The 24,398-nt window shown below is 40.9% G+C and overlaps 2 protein-coding genes across 2 annotated transcripts; one reads left to right on the top strand and one right to left on the bottom strand.

Annotated features, from left to right (window-relative positions):
• Positions 1-14,136: 14,136 nt before the first annotated feature.
• Positions 14,137-14,736, bottom strand: LOC114294783 (uncharacterized). Its single transcript, XM_028238928.2, has one exon. It carries the CDS (start codon positions 14,734-14,736, stop codon positions 14,137-14,139), a length of 600 nt encoding a protein of 199 aa, XP_028094729.2.
• Positions 14,737-22,856: 8,120 nt separating this feature from the next.
• On the top strand, positions 22,857-23,918 carry LOC145799886 (uncharacterized). Its single transcript, XM_082889527.1, has one exon. The coding sequence runs from the start codon at positions 22,857-22,859 to the stop codon at positions 23,916-23,918; it is 1,062 nt and encodes a 353-aa protein (XP_082745653.1).
• Positions 23,919-24,398: the final 480 nt, after the last annotated feature.

Genomic DNA, 24,398 nt, shown 5'->3' on the forward strand with positions numbered 1-24,398 from the left:
AGGTTCACCGACTATTTTTTTTGTAGCCAAACATGCCACGAAATTGTGGAGGGAATATTAATTTTTCATAATATATATTAGCGACGAAAATGAATTGTGGACGGGTATAAATATTTTTTTCTTTTATTTTCATTGCAAAAGTAGTCCATTTCCCTCCCTCTCGCACTCCCGTCTCTGTCACTGCTCTGTCTCCATCGCCATCACCGCAAGACTTGCTGTATCATCCCCCGAACTCCCTCCCAGGTATCTCCCTCTCTCTTCCTGTATCTCCCTCTCGATTTCTGTCTCCTTCTCACAGAGGCCTCTCGGTTTCCCTCTTTCTCTCTCTCTCTCTCTCTCTCTCTCTCTCTCTCTCTGTTTACACACACACAAATCATGTATACACAAGCTTGATTCCATATATACTTGATTATATACACAAGTCATATGTACACTCACGCCTCTGTCGCTGGGTCTCACTCACGCCTCTGCCCTCTTCTCTATAGCTTTGTCTCCATCGCCATCACCGCAAGGCTTGTTGGATCATCCTCCGAACTCCCTCGCAGGTATGTCCTCCATTTCGCATCTGTCTCTCCCTCTCTCTGTATCTCCCTCTCGATTTCCCTCTGTTTCTCTCTGCCTCTGTTTACACACATACACACATACATACATACATCTATATACATATATATGTGAAAACACACATAATAGATAGTAGGAAATGCTGAAAATTAGGGCATTGTTATTGAAATGTGATTGAAATTAAAAATTAGGGCAATGCTTGGGGTGAATCAAGCAATTTGCTACATAAATGTTAGGGCAAAGTCTTGTTGTAGTATATATATATATGTGAAAACACACAGAAATCATATACGAAATGCTGAAAATCTACCTCGTTGTTATTGAAATGTGATTGAAATTAAAAATTAGGGCAATGCTTGGGTTGAATCAAGCAATTTGCTACATAAACTAGGGCAATGCTTGGGGTGAATCAAGACTTTAATTCATGTTTATCGTGTGTTTGTTTGCATGTTATTATGTAGATTTGGGGAAATTATCAGTGAAGTTACAACAACAAAAAATGAGGTTGTTGATAGTTGAATTTTAGGGATTTACGCTTCGTACTTGTGATATGCGATTAATTGTTTTCGTAAGACAATTATTTTCGCAAGCATGACCTTTTGAAAAGGAATTTTTATGGTTTTGAGCTAGATATACAATTAAATCATACATATGCTTGATGCATAAAAAGATTTGAGCTAATTTTGGCTCCTGTAATATATGATGTATTTGGAAGTATTCCTTGAAGAAAATATTTGGGGTGAGAAAATTGTGTTGTTTGAATTCGACTAGAGTGGTTCAGATATGCAATTCCTTAAATTTCTCATTATAGGTTTATTTGTAAAGACTTCATAAGAGTTTTTCTACTATTTCAAGAGAGAGGTATTTAAAATTTATGGTTTGTCGGCATTGTCGACACCTTGCAAGGCATTTGTGGTTTGAAATTTGCAAAATTTTCAGGTTCAGATGCGTATTGATGAGGTTTGTCGGCATTGTCGACACCTTGCAAGCCATCTGCGGTTTGAAATTTGCTAAAAATCCATGCAAGTTTGTTGTGGTTCTGTGGGGAAAGTTTGCACACACCAAAAAAAAAATAGTGAAAAAAGGAATTTAAAGTTTGACATCAATGACCTTAAAATAGATATTTTTTCAAGTTTTAGTAATTCATTCATTGTAAATTTGGCCAGTCAAGATATAGCCAAAATTTTCACAAATTTAATTAGTTTTGACATTTTTTGAATTCAACCGAAAACTGGAATTCATAAACAACCATTCAAATAGAGTTCTGATTTGATTGGAATTCCCAACTCTGTACAAATACTCTGTATTATAAGCTAAATTGACCTTTTGGCGCAAATATAATTTCTGCATGTACTTCCAAATAACTGAATGAAAAGAGTAGTTATGACATTAACTAGCGTAAATATGAGAAATTTGAATATTATCACATGGTAATGTTATTACTGTGCTATAAATGTTCACTTTTTGGGAAAGGACAGTTCGTGCTCAAAGGAGCAGTTGCATTCATGGTTGCTATATGTTCCATAGACTCTTTTAAATACATCAAATACTCATGTCGGACACCCGACACTCAGACAAGGACATGAGATACGTGTCTGATACTGTAGACACCCTATTTTTGACTGACCTTAAGACTCAGACATCATCGTTTGAGCGCTCGATGATAGTGCATGTTGTGCTCGTTTGAGGTTTCAGAGTTTTGGTTGAGAACCTTGCCTTCGGGCCTCTGAACTCTTTGTGCTTTGGCTCGGTTTGTGGACCAAACCTTGTTTCTCTTCCCCGGAGGGAGGGAGTGGTCTGTAGACCACCTTTTTGTGGTCATAGACCACTTTTCGTGGTTCTGGGCCACTTTCCTCGTTTGGAGACCAGTTTTCGATTTTTGGAGCCTTCGGCCGCGCGCCTTGTCTCGGGACTGCTTAACGTTCTCCGTTTGGCTTGGTTTTTGAACCATGTCTTGTTGCCTCTACCTAGAGGGACACTGTGGTCTGGGAGACCACTTTTGTGGTCGTAAACCACTTTTGGTGCTCGTAGACTAGTTTTCAGGTCTCTCGGCTGCGCGCTTTGTCTCCTAAACTTTCGTCTTGCATCCTTTTTGGTTTGTTTTTGGTACAAACCTTGTTTTCCTTGTTTGGAAGGTGGTACAAGGGTGAGAGACCAGTTCTTCCCCTTGGAGACCACTTTCCTCCCCGCCAGCCGATTTTTTGGTTGGCCAACTGGTTTTCTTGGTCTTTGGGCCACCTTTTCTGGTCGGCCACCACACCTTTAGCTTTCTTTCATGTTCTAGACTCTCTCCCACCATGGCCGACCACTTCAAGTAGCTGGCGGCTGCTTTTCATCACCTTTTGGAGAAATTTTTAGCTAGTTGGCACAGCTGGAGAGCACTGAAACCATCCTCCATACACGTGTATAGAGGGATGGCCTTCAACCCTTTGTTTCTTCAAGAAGCTTGAGCTTTTGTTCTCTATAAGAGGGAGGCTCCCCCTCCCTCCTCGAGGTTTAATTTTTTGTGTTTGGGAGTAATTGAGACACCTTTATCTCTATATCTCCCTCTTTGTTTCATTTTTGTGCCTTAAAGTGTAGTTTTATCATACTTTAACACACAAACACACACTCAAACACCATCATTTTGTTGCTGAGGTGCTTAGGAGCTGGTTTTGAGGTTTTTGGTTTGGTTTGAGCTTGAAAAACTTGCTGGAGTTGTAGCTTCAAAAGTGTTCTTCAAGGGTGAGCCTTTAACTCCTTAAACCCTTATTTTTGCTTAAGCTTTTGAACCAATTTGCATACTAATTTAAGCTTAACTTTAAACTACAAAAAGTTCTATTTTTGCATGCTTAACATCTTTGTTTAAGGTCACTTTTGTGTTGGGGGTTGTCTACCCCCTCTTAGGCCTTGTTTGGCCTTGCTTTTGTGCCTTCTTTTTAAGCTTTTGGGACCACCTTGTTTTAACCTTCTCACCACTAAAACTCAGAGGAATTTCAGTGGTGGAAGTGGTGTTTTGAGGTCCCAATAAGGAGAGGGTCATCCCCTCTCCTTGTGTCTTCAATACTTGCTTCATTAGCCTCTTGTTTGAGCATGTTTGTTAAGCTTATGTTTGTAGACACCCCATTTTTGACCGTCCTCAAGACTTGGATGTCATCATTTGAATACTCGATGATAATCCATGCTCGTGTTCATTTTGAGTTCCCGAAGGTCTCAGCTGCGCGCCTTGCCTTAGGATCTCTCAACTTGTCTGTTTTGTGTTTGGTTGTGGACCAAGGACTTGTGGTTTTGCTTCTGAGGGGAGTGGGTGGCTTGTTGGCCATCCCTACAACCCATCGGCTAAGGCATTGTGCCATCGGCCTTGTTTTCTTGCCATCGGCCATAAGTGTTGGCCGATCGACACTATTTTTGGTCGATCGACACTATTTTTGGTCGATCGGCCATATTTTCTGGCCAAGACCTTTCCATCTTCTTTTTACAGATATTTTGTGTCAGCTGTGACAATTGGTGGGCACAATTCTCATCCTCCATACACGTGTATGGAGGGATTGTATTCAAGACTCAAGCTTGTTCAACAAGCTTGAGAATTAAAATTCTATAAGAAGGGAGGCCCCTCTCCCTTTCCAGAGGTTCTGCGAATTTGATATGCAAGTTCTATATCTCTCTCTCTCTATATATATATTTTACCTCTCTCTCTCCATTTACCTTGTTTGTACTCAAAAGTGTGATTTTTTCATACTATTGCACGCAAACACCTACTAGAACACCATCCTTTTGTTGCTGAGGTACTGAGGAGTTGGTTTTAGTGTTTTTGGTTTGGTTTAAGCTCAAAAAAGGTGCTAGAGTTGTGTTCTTGAAGGTGTTCTTCAAGGGTGAGAAACTAACCTTTTAATTCCTTGTTTTGGCTTAAGCTTTTAGACCTATTTTCATGCTGATTTAAGCTTAACTTTCTACTGTAAAAAGTTCTGATTTTTCATGCTTGTGATGTTTGTTTAAGGTCACTTTTGTATTGGGGGTAGTCTATCCCCTCTTATGCCTTGTTAGGCCTTGTTTTGTACCATGTTTTTAAGCTATTGGGACCACCTTGTTTGGGCCTTCTCACCACTGAAATCCAAAGGATTTTCAGTGGTGGAAAGGTGGTTTTGAGGTCCCAAGTAGGAGAGGGTCATCCCCTCTTCTTGTGTTTTGTATGCTAGTATAAATGGCTTATAATAGTAACATGCTTGTTAAGCTTGTTTTGGCTCCATTTTAGCAATTATTTGGTGTTATTTTTCCATGCTATACCTTTGTCTAAGGTTGGTTTAATAGCCTCTTGCATGCACCATGCACTTGTAGTGCAATCCTCTCTATTGCCTTAACATGCATCTTGTGTTTGGATCATCATTCTTGCATGTTTTGGTTAAACTCGAAGAAGCTTTTAGCCTTGTTTTACCATGCTTAAGCTCTGATTTGTGTTGTTTTGGTCGTGCATGACATGCTTTGTATAGCATTAGTGCATTCTAGCTTGTTAGCTTTGAGTTTTTAAGGCATTAACATGCTTTGTTTGGACCATTTTCATGATTTGGCATCATTTGAAATGTTATTTCAGTGCATATTTCATGGTTGTACACTCGCATCTTCCATCCTTTTGATGCTTTGAAGAGTTGGGGTTTTATGCCTTAAGAGTGGGTCATTGTGCATGCCTCCATGCTTAGGCCCTTGGGCTATCATTTCAATGTATTTTTGGTCTTGTTTTACCATGATGCATCTCTGATTTTTGTTGTTAAAGTCATGCCACGTTTGGTTTTAATAGGTATAGTGTAATACCCCTTTGTAGCCTTGCATTCTTCTTGCTTTTGGTATTTTGTTCTAGCTTGTGTTGGCTAGGTTGAAGCATGCTTTTGGTCCTGTATTGACGTGCCTTGGGATTGTTTTGGTTGCCCTTGGCCCTTTGGGGCTTGCTTTGCATGGCCATGGTGTGAGTCCCTTTGCCTACCTTGAGCTTTGAGCCTCTTAATATGCTATACTTGCAATGTTTGGTTGATTTGGCATCAATTCACATGAGATTTCAGAGCTTACTTCATTGCCACATTCTCATGTTTGTCACTCCTTGCTCATGTTTGAGAGTTGTGTCCATATGCCTAGGTGATGGGCCTTTGCATGTGCATGTGTTTTTCTCACTTTTCATGACATCATTTCATTACCTTGGCCACTGATTTGGGCATGATTGAGGTCTGTCCATTTTGGTTTAAGTCCATCTTTTGCATGTTGTTGCATGCTTGCCACATTGCATGTTGTTGCATGCTTGCTAGCTTGTATATTGTTGCATGCTTGTCCATCTTTGCATGTTGTTGCATGTTTGTCTTTGCATGACATTGTTGCATATTTGTTGCATTGCATTTGGCATGCTTATGTTGCATTGTATAGTATCTCCATGTTGCATGTATTGCATTGTATGTGCATGCCTTGCCTCTTGATCAAACATGATAGAGGTTAAGGTCCCTTATGTATTTTTGTGCATTTCATTCACATTGGATTATGCGACTCGGCCTCTTTGGCCATCATGCATTGAAATGCATGATTGATGGCTCGAGAGTCGAGCACTACGCTCCTTTGAGCTTCAAACATGATAAGGGGTGTGGTTGCACAACATTTTCTTACAAATGTATTGCTATGCCTCTGTTTGTGCTCTGCTGCAGCAAAAGGAGCAGTTTACAGGAAGAGATGGCCAATCGGCTATCTGGTGTGCCGATCGGCTATAAATGTTTGGCCGATAGACTCAAAACTGGTCGATGACCTTTATCCCTTGGCCGATGGTAGTACCATTTGACCGATGGCCTCTTAGCATATCCATGAGGTGGATCAGAAGTGTTTTGGAGATTTGTACAGTTTTCAGAAGTCTAAAACAGTGCAAACAGAGGCAACATGAGGCATGGCAACGGATTTCCGAGCGAAGTCGACCGAGCATGTATCTCTTCATCGCCCGTGAGGCCATTTCAATATTCATGATTAGTTCGTGTAATTTAATCATTTGATTTGTTTTGAATTATTCATTTAGCTTAGTATAGCTATTTGTTTCAATTCGGTTGTGTAATAATTAATTAGCTTAGCTTAGCGTAGCTAGTTTGTATTATTCATTCGGACCCTCCGTCGGGAGGGTGAATTTTGTAATAAGTGTGCTTGAGTGTGTGAATGTCTTCCAACCCCACGTCTTTCTCCCTTTTACTTAACCGCTTACGATGGTTAGTTTTAGGTCATGTTTCAATTAGCATTCTTATGCTTGCATGTTTGCATCCATTCATCTGTATTGCATGCACCGGGCTCAGCGCATCATACTAACTGCATTGTATTTCAATTCCTACTTGAATACATGATTATTAAGTTACATCTCATATGCCATTTTAGAATAACCGAACCTATTTTTAGTTGCATTTTGCATGTGTTGCATTAGCCATCTTAACATAAACTAGGATCATGCATGGTTTCTAACTAGTTGTTGTTTTGGCTCGAAGTACTAGGTAAGCTTTTACTCTTTAGCATCCTTGCATGAGTGTGAGTGTTACCATGATAGCATGCTTGCCATGAGGCTATTTGCTTATGTGTTCAACTGCATGAATTCCTGTGGGTGAAGGTTGGATTACTTGAATTGGAACAATTCATTGAAATGCGAGTTTTAAGCCCACTTGAGAGTGGCAAATCATTATGTTTCCTAAGCCCACTTGAGGGTGGCAAATTCACGTCTTAGCCTACTTGCGAGTAGCACCTTCAAACCATTTTCAAACAAACATGAGATGTTTTGTTCCAACTTAGGCGATCTAGTCTATACTTGTATGCTGTGCGCATCATGTAGTAAGCTACCTAATAAACCGGAATAAGAACACATATGTTTTCAAAACAAAATATCATGCTTAGTAAAGGCCGATCTTTGATCGGGCGAGCGGAGGTGCTCATTGCATGACCTTCCTTTCTCGTACCCAAGTTCCCGAGCCAAGGAAACTTTGGTGATGACGGACACGTGGCCTTAGGCATGAGTCAGGGTTTCCTAAATTTCTCAAAATAAAAATATTTAGGTGGCGACTCTGTATCTGGCAAAACAGTCCATGTTTGGCACTTCTTTATAAAAATTAGTTTTCCAAAACGATTTGCCGGATTTGGACTCTTTGGTGATTTATCGGTCTTGCATTACACTTTGCGAGATTAGATTCAGAACCATGACATTGAGTCCGAACTGTAGTTGCTAATGAACGAAAACGGATTTCGCGCACTTCGCGCACGAAGCGGGCACGTTTGGGCACGTCTACAATGTTGGCCATATCTTAGCACGTATTTGGGCTTATTTTGTTGTGGCATACCACTGTTTTAACTTGGCTTTGTTACTCCATGCATGCCTAATACACTTATAGTGTAAATCCCACAAACTAGTTTTGTATGCTTCATGAAGTAGCATGTCATTCTAGCTTGTTTTGAGTCCATTTCAGCATGTTTTTGGTGATGTTTTGCCATGTCATACCTCTGTTAAGGTTTGATTTGGTTGGCCTTTGCATGCTCCATGCACTTGTAGTGCATTTCCATGAACTAGCCTAACATGCATCATGCTTTAACATGTCATTCTAGCATGATTTTGGCTCCATTCTAAGAAGCTTTTGTCCATGTTTTAACATGCTTTAGCTTTGATTTGTGTTGTTTTGGTCATGCATGCCATGCTTTGTATAGCCATAGTGCATTCTAGCTTGTTAGCTTTATGTATTGAGTCCACTAGAATGCATTGCTTGGCCTATTTCCATGTTTTGGCATCTTTTGAAATGTGATTTCAGTCCATGTAGTGTGGCCACACACTTGCATCTTTCAGCCCATGTAGGGTTTGCCCTTTATGCTTTAAACATGAATCATTTCGTATGCCTCCATGCCTAAGCTTGCGAGCTATCATTTCAATGTGTTTTTGGGGTTATTTTGCCATGATATAACTCTGATTTTTGTTGGCGAAGCCATCCCATGCTTGGTCTTGGTAGGTGTAGTGTAATCCATCTTATTTGCCTTGCGTGATCCATGCTTTATGCCCTTCATGCTAGCTTGTTTTGGCTTCCTTCCATACATGTTTTAGTATCATTTTAGCATGTTCTAGGACTGTTTTGGGTTGCCTTGGCCATATACTTCATGCTTTGTATAGCTGTAGTGCAATTGGCCTTGCTAGCTTTGTGTTTTGATGCCTCATGCATGCTATCTTTGAGGTATTTGGATGATTTGGCATCATTTAACATGACATTTCAGAGCATGTAGCATTGCCATGTTCCTATTTCTTTCACCCTTTGAGTGCCTCTAAGGGTTGTGCATTGTTGCCTTGTTTATGGCCTAGTGTGTATGCATGCATGCCTAGGCCTTTGAGCCCTTATCTCAGCATATTTTGGTCTTTGTTTTGACCTACTTGAGCTTTGTTTGTGGTTGGTTCATGCATTTGTACCATGTTTTGCATGCCTCCTATGTGTTGCTCTTTGCTAGCCTTATGCCTTAAGGACTCTAGCATGCCTTGTGCCTATTGTTTGATTGATTTGGAATCATTTCTTACTTAGTTTCAGAGCTTATAGTGTTGTTACACTTCCACATTTGTCACTCTTTGAGCACTCTTGAGGGTTGTGCTCTTTGGCTTACTTGATGAGCCTTTGCATTGTGCATGCATTGTCTTGCATTTCATGCCTTTGTTTCATCATTATGGCCACTGATTTGGGCATGTGAGGTCTGTCCATTTTGGTTTAAAGTCCATCGAGCATGTTATGTGAATGTTGTTACATTGCATCATGTTGTTGCATGCTTATGTTGCCTTGCATTGTGTATGAACGCATTAGCATTGTTCGCATGCCATTAGCTTTGTTAAGTTGATCATGTCACATAGCATTAAGTATGCCACGTTGTTGTTTGCATTGTGTATGCTCATGTTACATTGCATTGTGTTTTCCATGTTATTCCTTGCGTTGTGTATGCCATGTAGTTGCATTGTGTTTTGCATGCCTTGCATTGCATGTTCGCATGCTTAAGTTGTATTACATGTTTGCATGCATGTTGTTGCTTGCATTGTGTTTGGATTGGGTGTTAATCTGAACACGAGAAATGAGGGACGTTTCATACTTGAAGTGATGAAACGTGTCTCAATTCTCGGTCGCCGACGCTCTTGATCATACATGATAGAGTTCTAGGCTTTGTGTGTTTATTTGTGCATTCATTTTACATTGAATTGTGCAACTTCGCTTCTCGGCCATCATGCATCGAGATGCGTGATTAGTGGCCCGAGGGTCGAGAAGCACACTCCTTTGAGCTTATGTAATGATAGGGAGGGTGGTTGTGCACATATATGTTGCAAATACATTGCCATGCCCTTTCTTGCTCTCTTTTGCAGCAAATTGGAGAAGTGCAGCAAAAACTGGCTGGCCAGCCAGTAAAACTAGCTGGCCGACCACTTTTTCTGGTCTGCAGCAACAAAAAGTGGTCGGCCAGTGGCTGGAAACATCAATAACTAGTTAGCAGCCCTCCCACAGGTCCCCAAGGTGAGTTAGAAGCTTTCTGGAGCTTGGTGCAAGGTTTTGAGAACAGTTGCAAACAGAGGCAAATCGGGGCATCGTGACGGATTTTCGAACGAGGCGACCGGACATGCATACTCTTCTCCCTCTGAAGACATTGCTTTACTGCTTTACTTAGCTTCCTTTGCTTAGCTAGTTTATGCTTTAGATTCTGTACTTAAGTAGTTAATGCGTTTAGCTGCTTAATTGTTTTGTAATAGTTAGTTAACTAGGATTAGTTAACTAGCTTCGTTGTGTAATAATTAGTTTAATTAGCTTAGGTTAGCTAGTTAGCTTCTTATTCGGACCCTCCATCGAGAGGGCCAACTGTTGTAATAAGCGTGCGTGTGTGTGATGCATGTCTTCCAACCTCCATTTCTGTCTCCCTTTTATTTCACCGCTTACGATGGTTAGTTTTAGGGCATATTTTGTTTAGCATATCTTATACTTGCATGCGTGCATCCATTCATCTGTTTTGCATGCACCGGGCTCGGCGCATCATACTAACTACATTGTATTTCAATTCCAAGTTGAATACATGTATTGAATTATTGCATTCACATGCCATTCTAGATAGCCGAGCCTATCTTAGTTGCATTTTTGCATGTGTTGCATTAGCCATCTTAACATGAACTAGGATCATGCATGATTTCTAAGTAGTTCTCTATTTTGGCTCGGAGTACACTGTGAGTGTTTACGCTTTAGCATACTGCATATGTGTTAATGTTGTCATGAAAGCATGCTTGTCTTGAGGCTAACTACTTATTTGATATAATTGCCTAAATGCCTGTGGGTGAAGGTTGGATTGCTTGAATTGGAACAATTCATCAAATCCCCGATTTAGCCTACTTGCAAGTATCAAACTTCAAACCGTTTTCAAACAAATGAACATGCGATGTTTTGTTCCAACTTAGGCGATCTAGTCTATACTTGTATGCTGTGCGCATCACATAGTAATTCTAGGTTAATAACCGGAATAAGAACACATGTGTTTTCAAAAACAAAATATCATGCTTAGTAAAGGCCGATCTTTTGATCGGGCAAGCGGGGGTGCTCATTGCATGACCTTCCCCTCTCGTACCCAAGTTCCCAAGTCGAGGCACCTTTGGTGATAACGGACACATGGCCTTAGGCACGATTCAGGGTTTCCTAAATTTCCCCCAAAAGCAGTCCATGTTTGACACTTCTTTATTAAAATCAGTTTTCCAAAACGATTTGTCGGATTTAGACTCTTTGGTGATTTATCGGTCTCACATTGCACTTTGTGAGATTAGATTCAGAACCGTGACACGAGTCCGAACTTGTAGTAGCTAGAGAACAAAATGGATTCGCACCCTTGCAGTGCGGAGCTTGGGGAGTTCTCGGGGCGGTCTACAGTTTCTGGTGACTCTGCTGGGGAATTAGAGAACTTGACTCGAACTCATGATATCTTGTTTTGTTTCCACTTATGTGTCTCTTCGCATTGCATTTGCATTGGTGCGCCTAGGACACCGTGTTTGCTATATGCTATTCCTGAACGGTTTGCCGAAGGCTTGCTTTGAGAAGCGTGCCATAAGGTTGACCGGTTGCGGGCTCTGCCACGACGGGAACACAAACTCCGATTTTTACCGGGGCACCCTTTTTGACCATTCGACCTAGTGCATATCGGAATCCATAGTGACTATTCCAAACTAGGACAGGTTGCTTACCCAATTATTGGTTGTTTGAAACTGCTGTATGGGTAATGAAACCCTAGCTCCTGACAAAATAGGACAGGGAAACCCTACCCCAACATAGAGGTGTTTTGGCTCTCACTTGCATGATATTTGTTATCAGAGTGTGTCTCTACAGGTTGTGTGTATCAGTCTGCAAGTCTGGGTATCGGGCCTAAGGGCATCAGTATTTTGGGGGGAATCAGTTTTTCCTGAGGGAATCAGTTTTACCTGAGGGTATCAGTTTACAGGCATAGTTTTGGGTAGAATTCAGAAGAGATTGTAGTCATTCAGCTTTACTTATATCTGTTCTAGTGAAGTCAGGCTAAGGTGCTGTCTGTTTTCTTCTTTTGCAAGGTAGTCACAGAACTATAGATTCAGTTTGGAGCAGCCAGTGTTTTCCACTTCTACACCGCCCTCGCAGCGCGGTCTACACCGCCCCGAGAACTCCCTGGGCTCCACGCTACGAGGGCGCGAATCCGTTTTGTTCTCTAGCTACTATAAGTACTAAGCATGATATTTTATTTTTGAAAACACATGTAACGCCCCAACTTCCGGGTCGTTAATAAATCAAAACAACCTCAAATCAACCTTTAGATGCTTCAACTCCAACCACCACTAAATTTGCTCCATGCCTGAAAAATAAATTAATTCGGGAAGTATACAATACAACAGGAATAACAAGGCTCAGACAGGAAATGAATTAACAGAGATCCAGCAATTACACAACCGATTAGATTCGATAATCAAACAATTTACCAAATTGCACAAACAAGACAACTCGACATATGATAATTTATCTAGAACCAAATACCCGGTCCTACTTGGTACACGACCAGTAACTGGCCTTACCCCCTTCACCCAAGCACAACTGTTTATCCGGGCTATTGGTACAGAGCATATTAGCAAAGTCCGCTCGATCCATGTACGGAGCATTTCCACGTCATTTAGCCAGACAAATCAACATTTCCAACACAGAATAACTACACAGAGTTCATCAAATGACCAGAGTAATCAAATGAATCAACAACGAATAATTCCACAGAATTTATCAAACGATCAGAATAATCAAGAGGAGTACAAATTTACGGTAATTAAAATAAACTCTTTGCAAAGAGATTTAGAGAAACATATTGTATACCACCCGAATTACCTCAAATCAATCTCCTCCGTCTCCAACACTCGAATCTCAATCTTTCTCCTTGAATCTTCAAATTCTAAGTCATAAGGTATGTAAGGTTTCACAAAATCTACAGCTCTCCTCCTTTATGAAAATGCTTACTCTCACTTTAAACATTCTTAATCTAAACTCTAAATCTATATAACAAATGAAGAGAGATATGGGAAGAACCATAGAAAGAAGTTGAGAGGTGGCTCAATTTATAGGCAACTTGGTGTAACATACTAGTTGGAATATGAAAGGACACATTAGGATTTACTTGTCATTAAAGCCTACTAGTTGGAATTTGAAAGGACAAGTTTGAATATGAATGGACCACTAATAAGGATAGTAAATGAACCACTAATAAGGATATTAAATGAACAAGTTTGTCATAAAAGCCTACTAATTAGGATATGAAAGAACCACTACTTGAAAAATGAAAGGACCCTAACCCACTAGTTAGGTTATGAATGAACACTAGTTGGATTAAATGAACACTATTTGGAAAATAATTCACACATTATAAACACTAGTTCGAAATAATTCTAGTAACTGAGGGGTTTTAAGAAAATAATTTAAACATTAGGGTTTTTAAAGAGAAAATATTTATGCTCAAATCTACTTCCTGGGTTGGTGGCAATCCCGTTAACTCCGTAGGAAATACATCTGCATATTCACATACTATGCGCGGAAGTTCTAATTCTCCTTGGCCTTCCTCATTCAAAATCAGACTTGCTATCCTGCCCGCAATTTGATCGCACCACTGCGTCCTATGTTTTGTTGAAGCCATGGGGTCTTGTCTATCCCCCTTAAACTGGAAACGAGTTCCATCCAATGTGTGAGCTACCACTTTCCTCTGATGACAGTTGATCACTGCTCGGTGGGCAGACAACCAGTCCATGCCCAAAATAATATCGAAGTCTGACATTCTAGTATCAAATAAAACATGCACCCAAGAATTGTATAATACTAAATTACCCTTAATAACAGACGGGTCTGCTTCTTCCTCTTGCAAGGCAAAGACTCTGCCGGTTGCCTTCTGGTTGCCACTGGTCTTGGTGTGTTGAGTTCCTCCATTCTTCTGGTGCTGCAGTCCAGTCGATCATGTCTTGTTCATCCAAGGCTTCTGCCCACCTAATGCCTAGGCATTTGCTCCGGAACCTCCTCCTTGGTACCTAGATGGAGGGAGTTGGGGGCATTCGCTCTTTTTGTGCCCTTATTGTTGGCAATGAAAGCACTGGATTTGTCCCGTCGGCCTTTGTTGATAGCCTCCTCTTTGGATCTGTTGCTGTTGTGGTTGTGGTTGTGGTCTGGAGTAGGGCTTTGGCGTCATGTTTCCTTTTTGGTTCCTCTGAGGTCCAACAGACTTCTGACTCCCTCTCCTCTTGTTCCAAGCCTTTCTAGTGTCTGTTACTTCCCTCTCAGACTCTAACGCCGTATCCAGCACCTCAGCAAATGTGGGGAGTCGTTGCGGAAGAACTCTTCCCCTGATTGTAAGGTCCAACCCCCACTCGAACATCTTTGCCTTCTCTTCATCATTTGCTACAAATCTAGCTGCGTAACGGGCTAGTTCTTCAAATTTTGCAACATACTGGGTCACGGTCATGTTTCCTTGTTCCAGGTTTTGGAATTCCTTGACTCGATTTCGAAGGACCGTATTTGGAAAATATTTATTTAGGAACAGTTCCCTGAACTGGTTCCATGATAGGCTCGCTACGTCACGAGTGTTCTTGATTAACTCCCACCAATGGTCAGCCTCATCATCAAACTCGAATACTGCCAAAGCTATTCTATCAGCGGCCTCGGTTATGCCCATGGTGTCTAGCATTTTCTCTATCCGTCAAAGCCAGTTTTCAGCTACCTTTGAGTCCGGCACACCAGTGAACTTTGGGGCCTTTGCTTTCGAAACTCAGAAAAGAGTCGAGTCCTCTCATTCTGTCGATTGTTCCTTACTTGCCCTAATCCTTCCAAAATTTGATGTCCTGGATTATTGGGAATGTCAGTCCCTGTGGGGACGGGTCCGTGTTGGTTTCTGGGGCGGTTTCGTGCGTTGTTGCTAGTTTCGGCATAGTCATTAGTGCGCGTGTCCACCATTCTGTTCATGGCACGTGGTGAGTTGGTTCCAATTTTAGAAAATCTTACTATTTAGATTTGAAATGAAAGTTCAGTTTCCTTAGAGTGTACTAAAACAAATAACAGTAAAAAACATAGATTAACACATCATTCGTATATTATAATAGGCATCATTCCAAAAGGGCTCCTAATCGGAGTTACATTTAAAGGGCATCTACGCATTACAAAGTTCAGGCTGTCTTATTCTAAGGATCCTATCAGCGGATCTTACAAAAGTCTAGCTTTACTATTTCTCGAACTAGTTTTCATTTCCCGACCAATCAAAGTCTTCTTTTGGATCTTCCTCAGCGGAGTTAGTGGCTTGGTTCGGAGAGCGGGGGGTGTACGTTGGTGAGGGGGGATTGCGTTCAAACGACACCTCTATAAGGTAGGCTGGGGTTACTCCATTCTGTTTTGGTGGTTGCTCTATATTCCTTGGTTGATTGTTGCTTGGCCCCTGATAACAAGATGCGTAGCTTTCAGCCTGAGTCGGTGGTCGGTGGTATGCTATGGTGGTCAAAGTTCGGTGTATCAAGGAGTCTATCCTCTGATCATATTGCTCTATTTGGACCACCTTCTTCGCTGCCCGGCTCAAAAATTGTAGGCGGCGCCGCACCAGAGACCTCTTTTGCTCCCACGTATAACGGGAGTACTCCGTTTCCACCTTACATATCTCCGTTCTGATCATTTCCTCGGCGACACTCACACAGCGTCGGCGGCTAAAGTTGGGGCTGACAGATATGGCCCTCCTTCCTTGCATACGGAAAGTACCCCACGAGTCGAGACTGATATCGCGTCCTGGATAGTCTTCCGCTGACATCCTAAGGTGGAAAAAGATTTTTATTTGTCAGTCTACCTTAAATATAGTAGCATGATAGATAAAATAAGATAAAGGGGTAAGGGCTTCTAGAGTCGCATATTGGGTTGCGTGGGTTAAGGGTTGAACCTAGGCATATTGGGTTGCGCAGGGCCTCAAAAGAGACGGTGAAATAGGGTCTTGCCCGAAACCCTCCTCACACCAAACCACCTAGGGTCCGAATACAACCGCTCGGTTCAAGGGTTCCGAAAACCACTTGCGCAAGACTTTAACTTCCAATTAGGGACGCATCCCAACAACCATATAACACTTTTTCTCATCTTTCCATTACTCAAGTGCTCAAAACCCCAATACCCTCCCAATTAGGTTTCCCGTTGAGTTAAAAGTTTTAAGTCAAGGTTAGTCCAACTTACAAGATAATAATATCCACATAAACATGCATCCTTAAGATGAGAAAGATAAATAACATAACATAACATAACACATAAAATATCTTGCCAAGATATGATCATAATACATTTTCATGAATACCAGGACATAAAACATCCATACATAACAAATATTTCCAGATTTAATATCACATAAAGATTAAAATGAAAGGCTAGTTTAGATCCTTCACCGGACTCGGTCTTCCTATGATTCGTAGAGAATTTGATCTAGTTTCTAGAACATTTTTCGGAAATGGGTTTGCTTTTCCAGATTTTAAGTTATTTAGAAAACATTCCAGTGCTGTCCAGATTCTGTCCAGACCCGTTGATCGTTACGAAAATTTGATTTTCTTGCAAGCCGCTTAATGTTTTTCAATGAAACTAATTTTATTTGAAAGCTAACTCCTTAAGGAAAATGCTGACCTAAAATAGAGGTCAAGAATAATTTCATACATTTTTCTGGAATTTTTGAAAGTGGGCTGTAAAAATAGTTTCTAGGGTAGATGTCCAAAACAAGAAGATTTATAAGAAAAGGGTTCCACCCAAAGGAAAGTTTTCATTTCTTTTGTGAAGAAAACATGCTAACTAGCATATATTTAACTCAGAAAGTTTTCTTGAAGGTGTGTCCTTGGAAAGTTGAGAGATTTATATGGAGAAAAAGATGGTTTTATACCGAGATGGGAAAAATACAAAAGAGATAGAATCAATACTCAACTCTTAGCATTTTTAACACAAGTAACTAATAAATAACAGATCTAGAACATTATCTAGAACCCTAAGACATGTATTTGAAAAAAAGGAAAATGAAAGAGAAGGTTGTGTTGTGGCTTACCTGCTAAGTTTTGAACAAGATGGCTCTCTTCTCCCTTATTCTTCCTCTCAAAATTCCTCTCTTGTTCTCTTTTCTCTCCTTAGGTCGAATGTGGAAGTGTGAGAGTGTTGCTTGGTGATGTTTATAGGCAACCTTGGTGTAGTTGGTATTGAAAGGTTGTCATTATAGCCTACTAGTTAGGAATTTGAAAGGACAAGTTTGAATATGAATGGACCACTAATAAGGATAGTAAATGAACCACTAATAAGGATATTAAATGAACAAGTTTGTCATAAAAGCCTACTAATTAGGATATGAAAGAACCACTACTTGAAAAATGAAAGGACCCTAACCCACTAGTTAGGTTATGAATGAACACTAGTTGGATTAAATGAACACTAGTTGGAAAATAATTTACACATTATAAACACTAGTTCGAAATAATTCTAGTAACTGAGGGGTTTTAAGAAAATAAGTTAAACATTAGGGTTTTTAAAGAGAAAATATTTTTCAGGGGCTTCACAACCTATCCCCCTTAAAACAATTTCGTCCCCGAAATTCAACTACATACTGCCTTCGAAAAGCTCGGGGTTTCACAACACATGTGTTCTTATTCCGGTTAATTAGTTAATCTTACTATGTGATGCACATAGCAAACAAGTATAGATTAGATCGCCCAATTTGGAACAAAACATTGCATGTTCGTTTGAAAACGGTTTGAAATTTTCTACTCGCAAGTAGGCTAAAATGCGAATTTTAATGAATTGTTCCAATTCAGATAATCCAACCTTCACCCACAGGCATTTAGACAGTTAATCAAGTAAGCAGTTGGCCTCATGGCAAGCATGCTTTCATGGCAGTCAATAACACACATGCAGTATGCTAAAGCGTAAACACTCACAGTGTACTCCGAGCCAAAACAAGGAACTAGTTAGAAATCATGCATGATCCTGGTTCATGTTAAGATGGCTAATGCAACACATGCGAAAATGTAACTAAAATAGGCTCGGCTATTCTAGAATGTCATGTGAAATGCAACTTGGTAACATGCTGTTGAACACGTATTCAAGTAAATGTATTGGAAATACAATGCAGTTAGTATGATGCGCCAAGCTCGGTGCATGCAAAACAGATGAATGGATGCACGCATGCAAAGCATAAGGTATGCTAAATTAAACAGGCCCTAAAACTAACCATCGTAAGCGGTTAAGTAAAAGGGAGAAAGAAATTGAGGTTGGAAAACATGCATCACACACACGCACGCTTATTACAACAGTGTGCCCTCTCGATAGAGAGACCAAATAAGAAGCTAACTAGCTAATCTAAGCTAATTAAACTAATTATTACAGCACAATTAATTAACTAATCCTAGTTAACTAATTATTACAAAACAAATTGAATAGCTAACGCATTAACTATTAAAGTACAAACCAAAGCATAAGCTATCTATCTAAGCATGGCAGCTAAGGAAAGCAATAAAACAGGAGCGTCGAGAGGGAGAAGAATGCATGCATGCCCCGTCACCTCGTTTGGAAATCCAATGCGATGCCCCGATTTGCCTCTGTTTTCATTTGTTCTCAGAAACTTGCACCAAGCTCCAGAAAGCTGAAACTTCACCTTAGGAGTCCTGTGGGAGGGTGGTCGACCACTTTTTTTCTCTCCAGACACCTGCCGACCACTTTTGGTTGTTGAAAAATCAGAAAAGTGGTCGGCCAGCTGGTTTTTCTGGTTGGCCGGCCAGTTGTTGCTGCTGAATTCCAATTTGCTGCAACAGAGAGCAAGAAAGGGCATGGCAATGTATTTGCAAGATATGTGTGCACAACCACCCTCCCTATCATGTCATTAGCTCAAGGGAGTGCGATTCTCGACCCTCGGGCCACCAATCGCGCATTTCAATGCATGACGGCCGAGAGGCGAAGTTGCACAATTCAATATAAAATGAATGCACAAGTAAACACATAAAGCCTAAAACTCTATCATGTATGATCAAGAGTGTCGGTGCCCGAGAATCGAGGCACGCTTCATCACTTGAAGTATGAAACGCCCCTCGTTTCTCATGTTTGGACTAACACCTATTCCAAACACAATGCAACAAATAACATGGCATGCACAATGCAATGTGATCCAAGCATGGAATGCAACTTGAACAACCTAACAAGGCTAATGACATGCACAATACTAATGCATGCAACAACTAGCATGCACAATGCAAATATCAATTAGCATGCACAATGCGATGATGTAACCTAAACATACACAATGCAAGGTATAAGCCATACACAATGCGATGATCTACATGGCATACACAATGCAACTAACAACCTAGCATACACAATGCAAGGAATAACATGGCATACCCAATGCTAAATGCTAAGAACTAGATGGCATACTCAATGCAAGGCAATCATAGGGTTCTTAACACAATGTAATGCATGCATGCGCAATGCAATGCGACAAGGGCAACAATATGCAATACACCAAGCATGCAACAACATGCAAACCACATATTCAATGGACTTAAACCGAAATGGATAGACCTCAGTCATGCCAAAACAGTGGCCATAATGCTAAAACCAAAGGCACTAAAAGCATATATAAACATGCATACCAATTGGCTCACCAATTAAGGCACAAAGTTACAACTCTTAAAAGCACTTAAAGAGTGAAAAGCATGGAAGTGTAGCAACACTAAATGCACTGAAATGAGGTAAGAAATGATGCCAAATCATTTAATCAACACAAGTATGGCATGCTAGGGTCCTTAAAGCATGAAGCTAGTAAAGAGGACTACACATGAGGCATGCAATACATGGCACAAATGCATGAACTAAGCATGGACAGAGCTCAAGTAGGTCAAAATAAGGACCTAAATATGCTGAGACGAGGGCTCAAAGGCCTAAGCATGCAAGCATACGAGCTAAGGCATAAACTAGGCAACAATGTATAACACTCAAAGGCACTTAAAGCATGATTGAGGTAGGAACATGGCAATGCTAAAGGCTCTGAAATGTCATGTTAAGTGATGCCAAATCATGTACACGACACAAATGAAGCATGCAATGGTGCTCAAAGCTTGAGGCAAGCAAGAGCATTTGTACTACAAGTATACAAAACATGAAGCATGTGACCAAGGCAACCCAAAACAATCCTAGAACATGTCAAAATGAGTCTAAAACATATACGGAAGTATGCCAAAACAAGCTAGCATGGTGAGCATGAGGCATGATGCATACAAGGCAAATAAGGTGGATTACACTACACCAATTAGGACCAAGCATGGGATGACTCAAGCAACAAAAATCAGAGTTATATCATGGCAAAATAAACCCAAATAAACACTGAAATGATGTCTCGCAAGCTATGGCATGACGGCATACGCAATGATTCATGTTAAGGCATAAAGGGGGAAACCCTCCAATGCATTGAATAAATGATAAATGTGAATGTATGGCTATGAAACATGGACTGAAATCACATAATAAGTGATGCCAAATCACTGAAATAGGCCAAGCAATGCATGCTAGAGGACTCAATACATAAGGCTAACAAGCTAGATTGAACCAAGGCTATACAAAACAAGTCATGCATGGCCAAAAAAACTAAAATCAGACCTTAGACATGTTAAAACATGGACAAAAGCTTCTTGAAGTTAAGCCAAAAGCATGCTAAAATGACATGTTACAACATGATGCATGTTAGGCTATTTCATGGGATTACACCACAAGTGCATGAGGCATGCAAGGGCCAACCAAACCAAATCAAAAGAGAGTCATGACATGGCAAAACATCACCAAAAACATGCTAAAATAGAAAAAAAACAAGCTAGAATGACATGCTACTTCACGAAGCATACAAAGCTAGTTTGTGTGATTTACACTACAAGTGTATTAACCATGCATGGAGTGACCAAACCAATCCAAAAAAGTGGTATGCCTCAGCAAAATAACCACAAATACAAGCTAAGATATGGCCAACACAAGCTTAACAAAGGTGCTTAAACATAAAGCATATGAAGCTAGTAAACAAAATACAAGGAGAGGGGATGACCCTCTCCTATTTAGGACACCAAAATCACCTTTCCACCACTAAAATTCCTCTAGATTTCAGTGGTAGAAAGGTCATGCAAAGGGTTCAACAAGAGCCTAAATGGATGGCTCAAAACAAGGCCTAACAAGGACTAAGAGGGGGTAAATCACCCCAAACGAAAAAGTGACCTAAAACAACTATTTTAAGCACTTAAAAATGGAACTTTTGTCAGTCATAAGTTAAGCTCAAAACAATATGAAAATAGGCTCAAAAACTTAAGCAAGAATGAGGGTTTTAAAGGTCAAAGAGTCACCCTTGAAGACCTTCTTTACCACTGCAACTCCAGTAAGTTCTTTGAGCTTAAATCAGTCCAAGAACACCAAAAAAAACTCCTTAGCACCTCCGCTACCCAAGGATGGTGTTTGAGTGTGTGTTTGTGTGTTAAACTAAGACAAATCTACACTTTTAAAGCACAAAAATGAAGAAACAAGGAGATATAGATACAACACTATATCTATCCCTCTCAGCTAGTTTTTTTGACCCTAGAGGAGGGAGGAGGAGCTTCCCTCTTATAGAAGAGGAAAGGCAAAGCTTCTAGGAGAAGCTAAGCACCAAGGCAATCCCTCCATACACGTGTATGGAGGATGGCCCTAAAGTCCTCCAGCTGTGCCAGCTGGAGGAAAATATCTCCAAAAAGGTGTCAAAAAGCAGCCGACCACTTCAAGTGGTCGGCCTGCTACTTAAAGTGGTCGGCCGACCACTTTAAATGATCTCTGAGAGCAACAACTAGTCAGCCATAGGTGGGATAGGTCTAGAGCATGAAAGAAAACTAGTGGTGTGGTGGCCGACCAGAAAATGTGGCCCAAAGACCAAGCAAGCCAGTTATCCAACCAGAAAACTGGCTGGCAGAAGGAAAAGTGGTCTCCAACGAGAAAAAGTTCTCTCCAAGGAGAAAAAGTGCTCTCCCACCCTTGTACCACCTTCCAAACAAGGAAAACAAGGTTTGTACCAAAAACAAACCAAAGCGGATGCAAGACGAGAGATCAGGAGGCAAAGCACGTGGCCGAAAGCCTTGAAAACTAGTCGACGAGCACCAAAAGTGGTATGCAACCACAAAAGTGGTCTCCTGGATCACAGTGTTCCTCTAGGTAGAGGCAACAAGGTGTGGTTCAAAAACCACGCCAAACAGAGAACGTTAAGCGGTCCCGAGACAAGGCGCGCGGCCAAAGGCTCCAAAAATCGGAAACTAGTCTCCAAACAAGAAAAGTGGCCTACGACCACAAGGAGCTGGTCTACAAGACCTCTCCCTCCCTCTGAAAAAAGAAAACAAGATTCAGTCCACAAACCGAGCCGAAGCACAAAAGAGTTCAGAGGCCCGAAGGCAAGGCTCTTAGCCGAAACTCCGAAGACCTCTAAACGGGCACAACATGCACCATCACCGAGCACTCAATCGATAACGTCTGAGTCTTAAGGTCGGTAAAAAATGGGGTGTCTACAGGTTTCACTAGTACTAGTGCTCTACTAGTTATGCTATCTAGTGGTCCAAAATTACGGGTCATTTCTTAAATTAACTTCCATAATTACGCATTGCATGGTACAAACCGTGTCATTTGGTCCCACCCTAAAAGAGATTTATGTGACAAGCCAAACAATGAATGAAAAACAACAAAATCTATCTCAACTTGAAATGCGTGTTCTCATTTGTTCCTCGGTTAATCTTTGTGTGAATTGTAGGTGACAAAATGGACAAGAGTTGGATGACGATAAATAATAGGTTGACAAGTAAAGAGTATCAACAAGGGGTGAAGTCATTCCTTGATTTTGCTACGAAAAATTTAGGCATAGAGGATGAAATTAGGTGTCCGTGTGTCGATTGCATTAATGACACAAAATATAGCAGACAAGTTGTGTGGATGCACTTGATCCGAAGAGGAATGGCATCTTCGTATATAACTTGGGTGCACCACGGGGAACATGTTCCCGTGTCTCATCCTAGTGTATCAAATGACCAATGTGGAGATAGTGGCGAATGTGTGATAGATATCGAAGATCCGCCCATGGATGAATTGCCTATTATGTTGGAAGAAATTTATGTGAGTGGTCTTATGGATGATCCTATCGATGAGGAAACTAATGGTTTGGAGAGGGAGGATTTGCATAAGTTCATTAGGTTATTCGAAGATGCACAACGCAAAGTTTACCCGACATGTGAAAAGTTCTCTGTGTTATCATTCATCATTAAGATGCTTCATGTGAAGGTGTACAACAAATGGAGCAACAAGTCATTCGATATGGTTATGCAGGTATTCAAGGACATTCTACTAGAATGTCATCAAACTATTCCATGGACACACTATGATGCTAAGAAGTTCTTACGTGACTTGGGTTTGGGATATGAAACAATTCATTCGTGTAAGAATGATTGTGCACTATTTTGGAAGGAGAGTGCTAATTTGGAGAAATGCCGTACATGTGACGTGTGTAGATACAAGTTGAACGATGATGGTGGTAAAAAGATTCCACACAAGGTATTGCGGTACTTTCTTTTGACACCGAGGTTGAAAAGACTGTATATGTCCAAAAAAACAGCCGCAGATATGAGATGGCACAATGAGAAGCGTGTGGATGGTGACATATTAAGGCATCCGGCCGATGGTGAAGCATGGAAGGACTTTGATAAGCAGCATCCGACGTTTTCTGATGACTCTCGAAATGTAAGGCTAGGGCTGGCAACAGATGGTTTCAATCTATTTGGAAATATGAGCACATCATATAGCATGTGGCCTGTAATTTTAATGCCTTAAAATCTCCCACCGTGGAAGTGCATGAAAGAGCCATATTTCATGATTTCATTGCTTATTCTCGGACGTTCGGCTCCTGGAAGAGACATTGATGTTTACTTGCAACCATTAATAGAAGAATTGAAGAATTTGTGGGAGCATGGTGTGCAAACATATGATGCATCGAACGGGAAAATTTTTAGAATGCATGCGGCGGTAATGTGGACCATAAATGACTTCCCTGCGTACGGTAACATGTCAGGGTGGAGTACAAAGGGTTACTTGGCTTGTCCTAATTGTAACACTAATGCATCGTCCCAGGGATTACGAAGTAAAATAGGGTATATGGGTACTCGTCGCCACTTGCCTGAGAACCACACTTGGCGAACAAGTAAGCTCTTCAATGGTCAAACGGACCTTAGGTCCAAACCTTTGGACTTATCGGGGGACCAAATACTAGAGCAAATTAATTCTGCGACTTACAAGCTGTATGGAAAGCACCCA

The sequence above is a fragment of the Camellia sinensis genome, chromosome 9, assembly GCF_055761805.1.
Source record: "Camellia sinensis isolate YWXY chromosome 9, ASM5576180v1, whole genome shotgun sequence".
NCBI classification, from domain to species: Eukaryota; Viridiplantae; Streptophyta; class Magnoliopsida; order Ericales; family Theaceae; genus Camellia; species Camellia sinensis.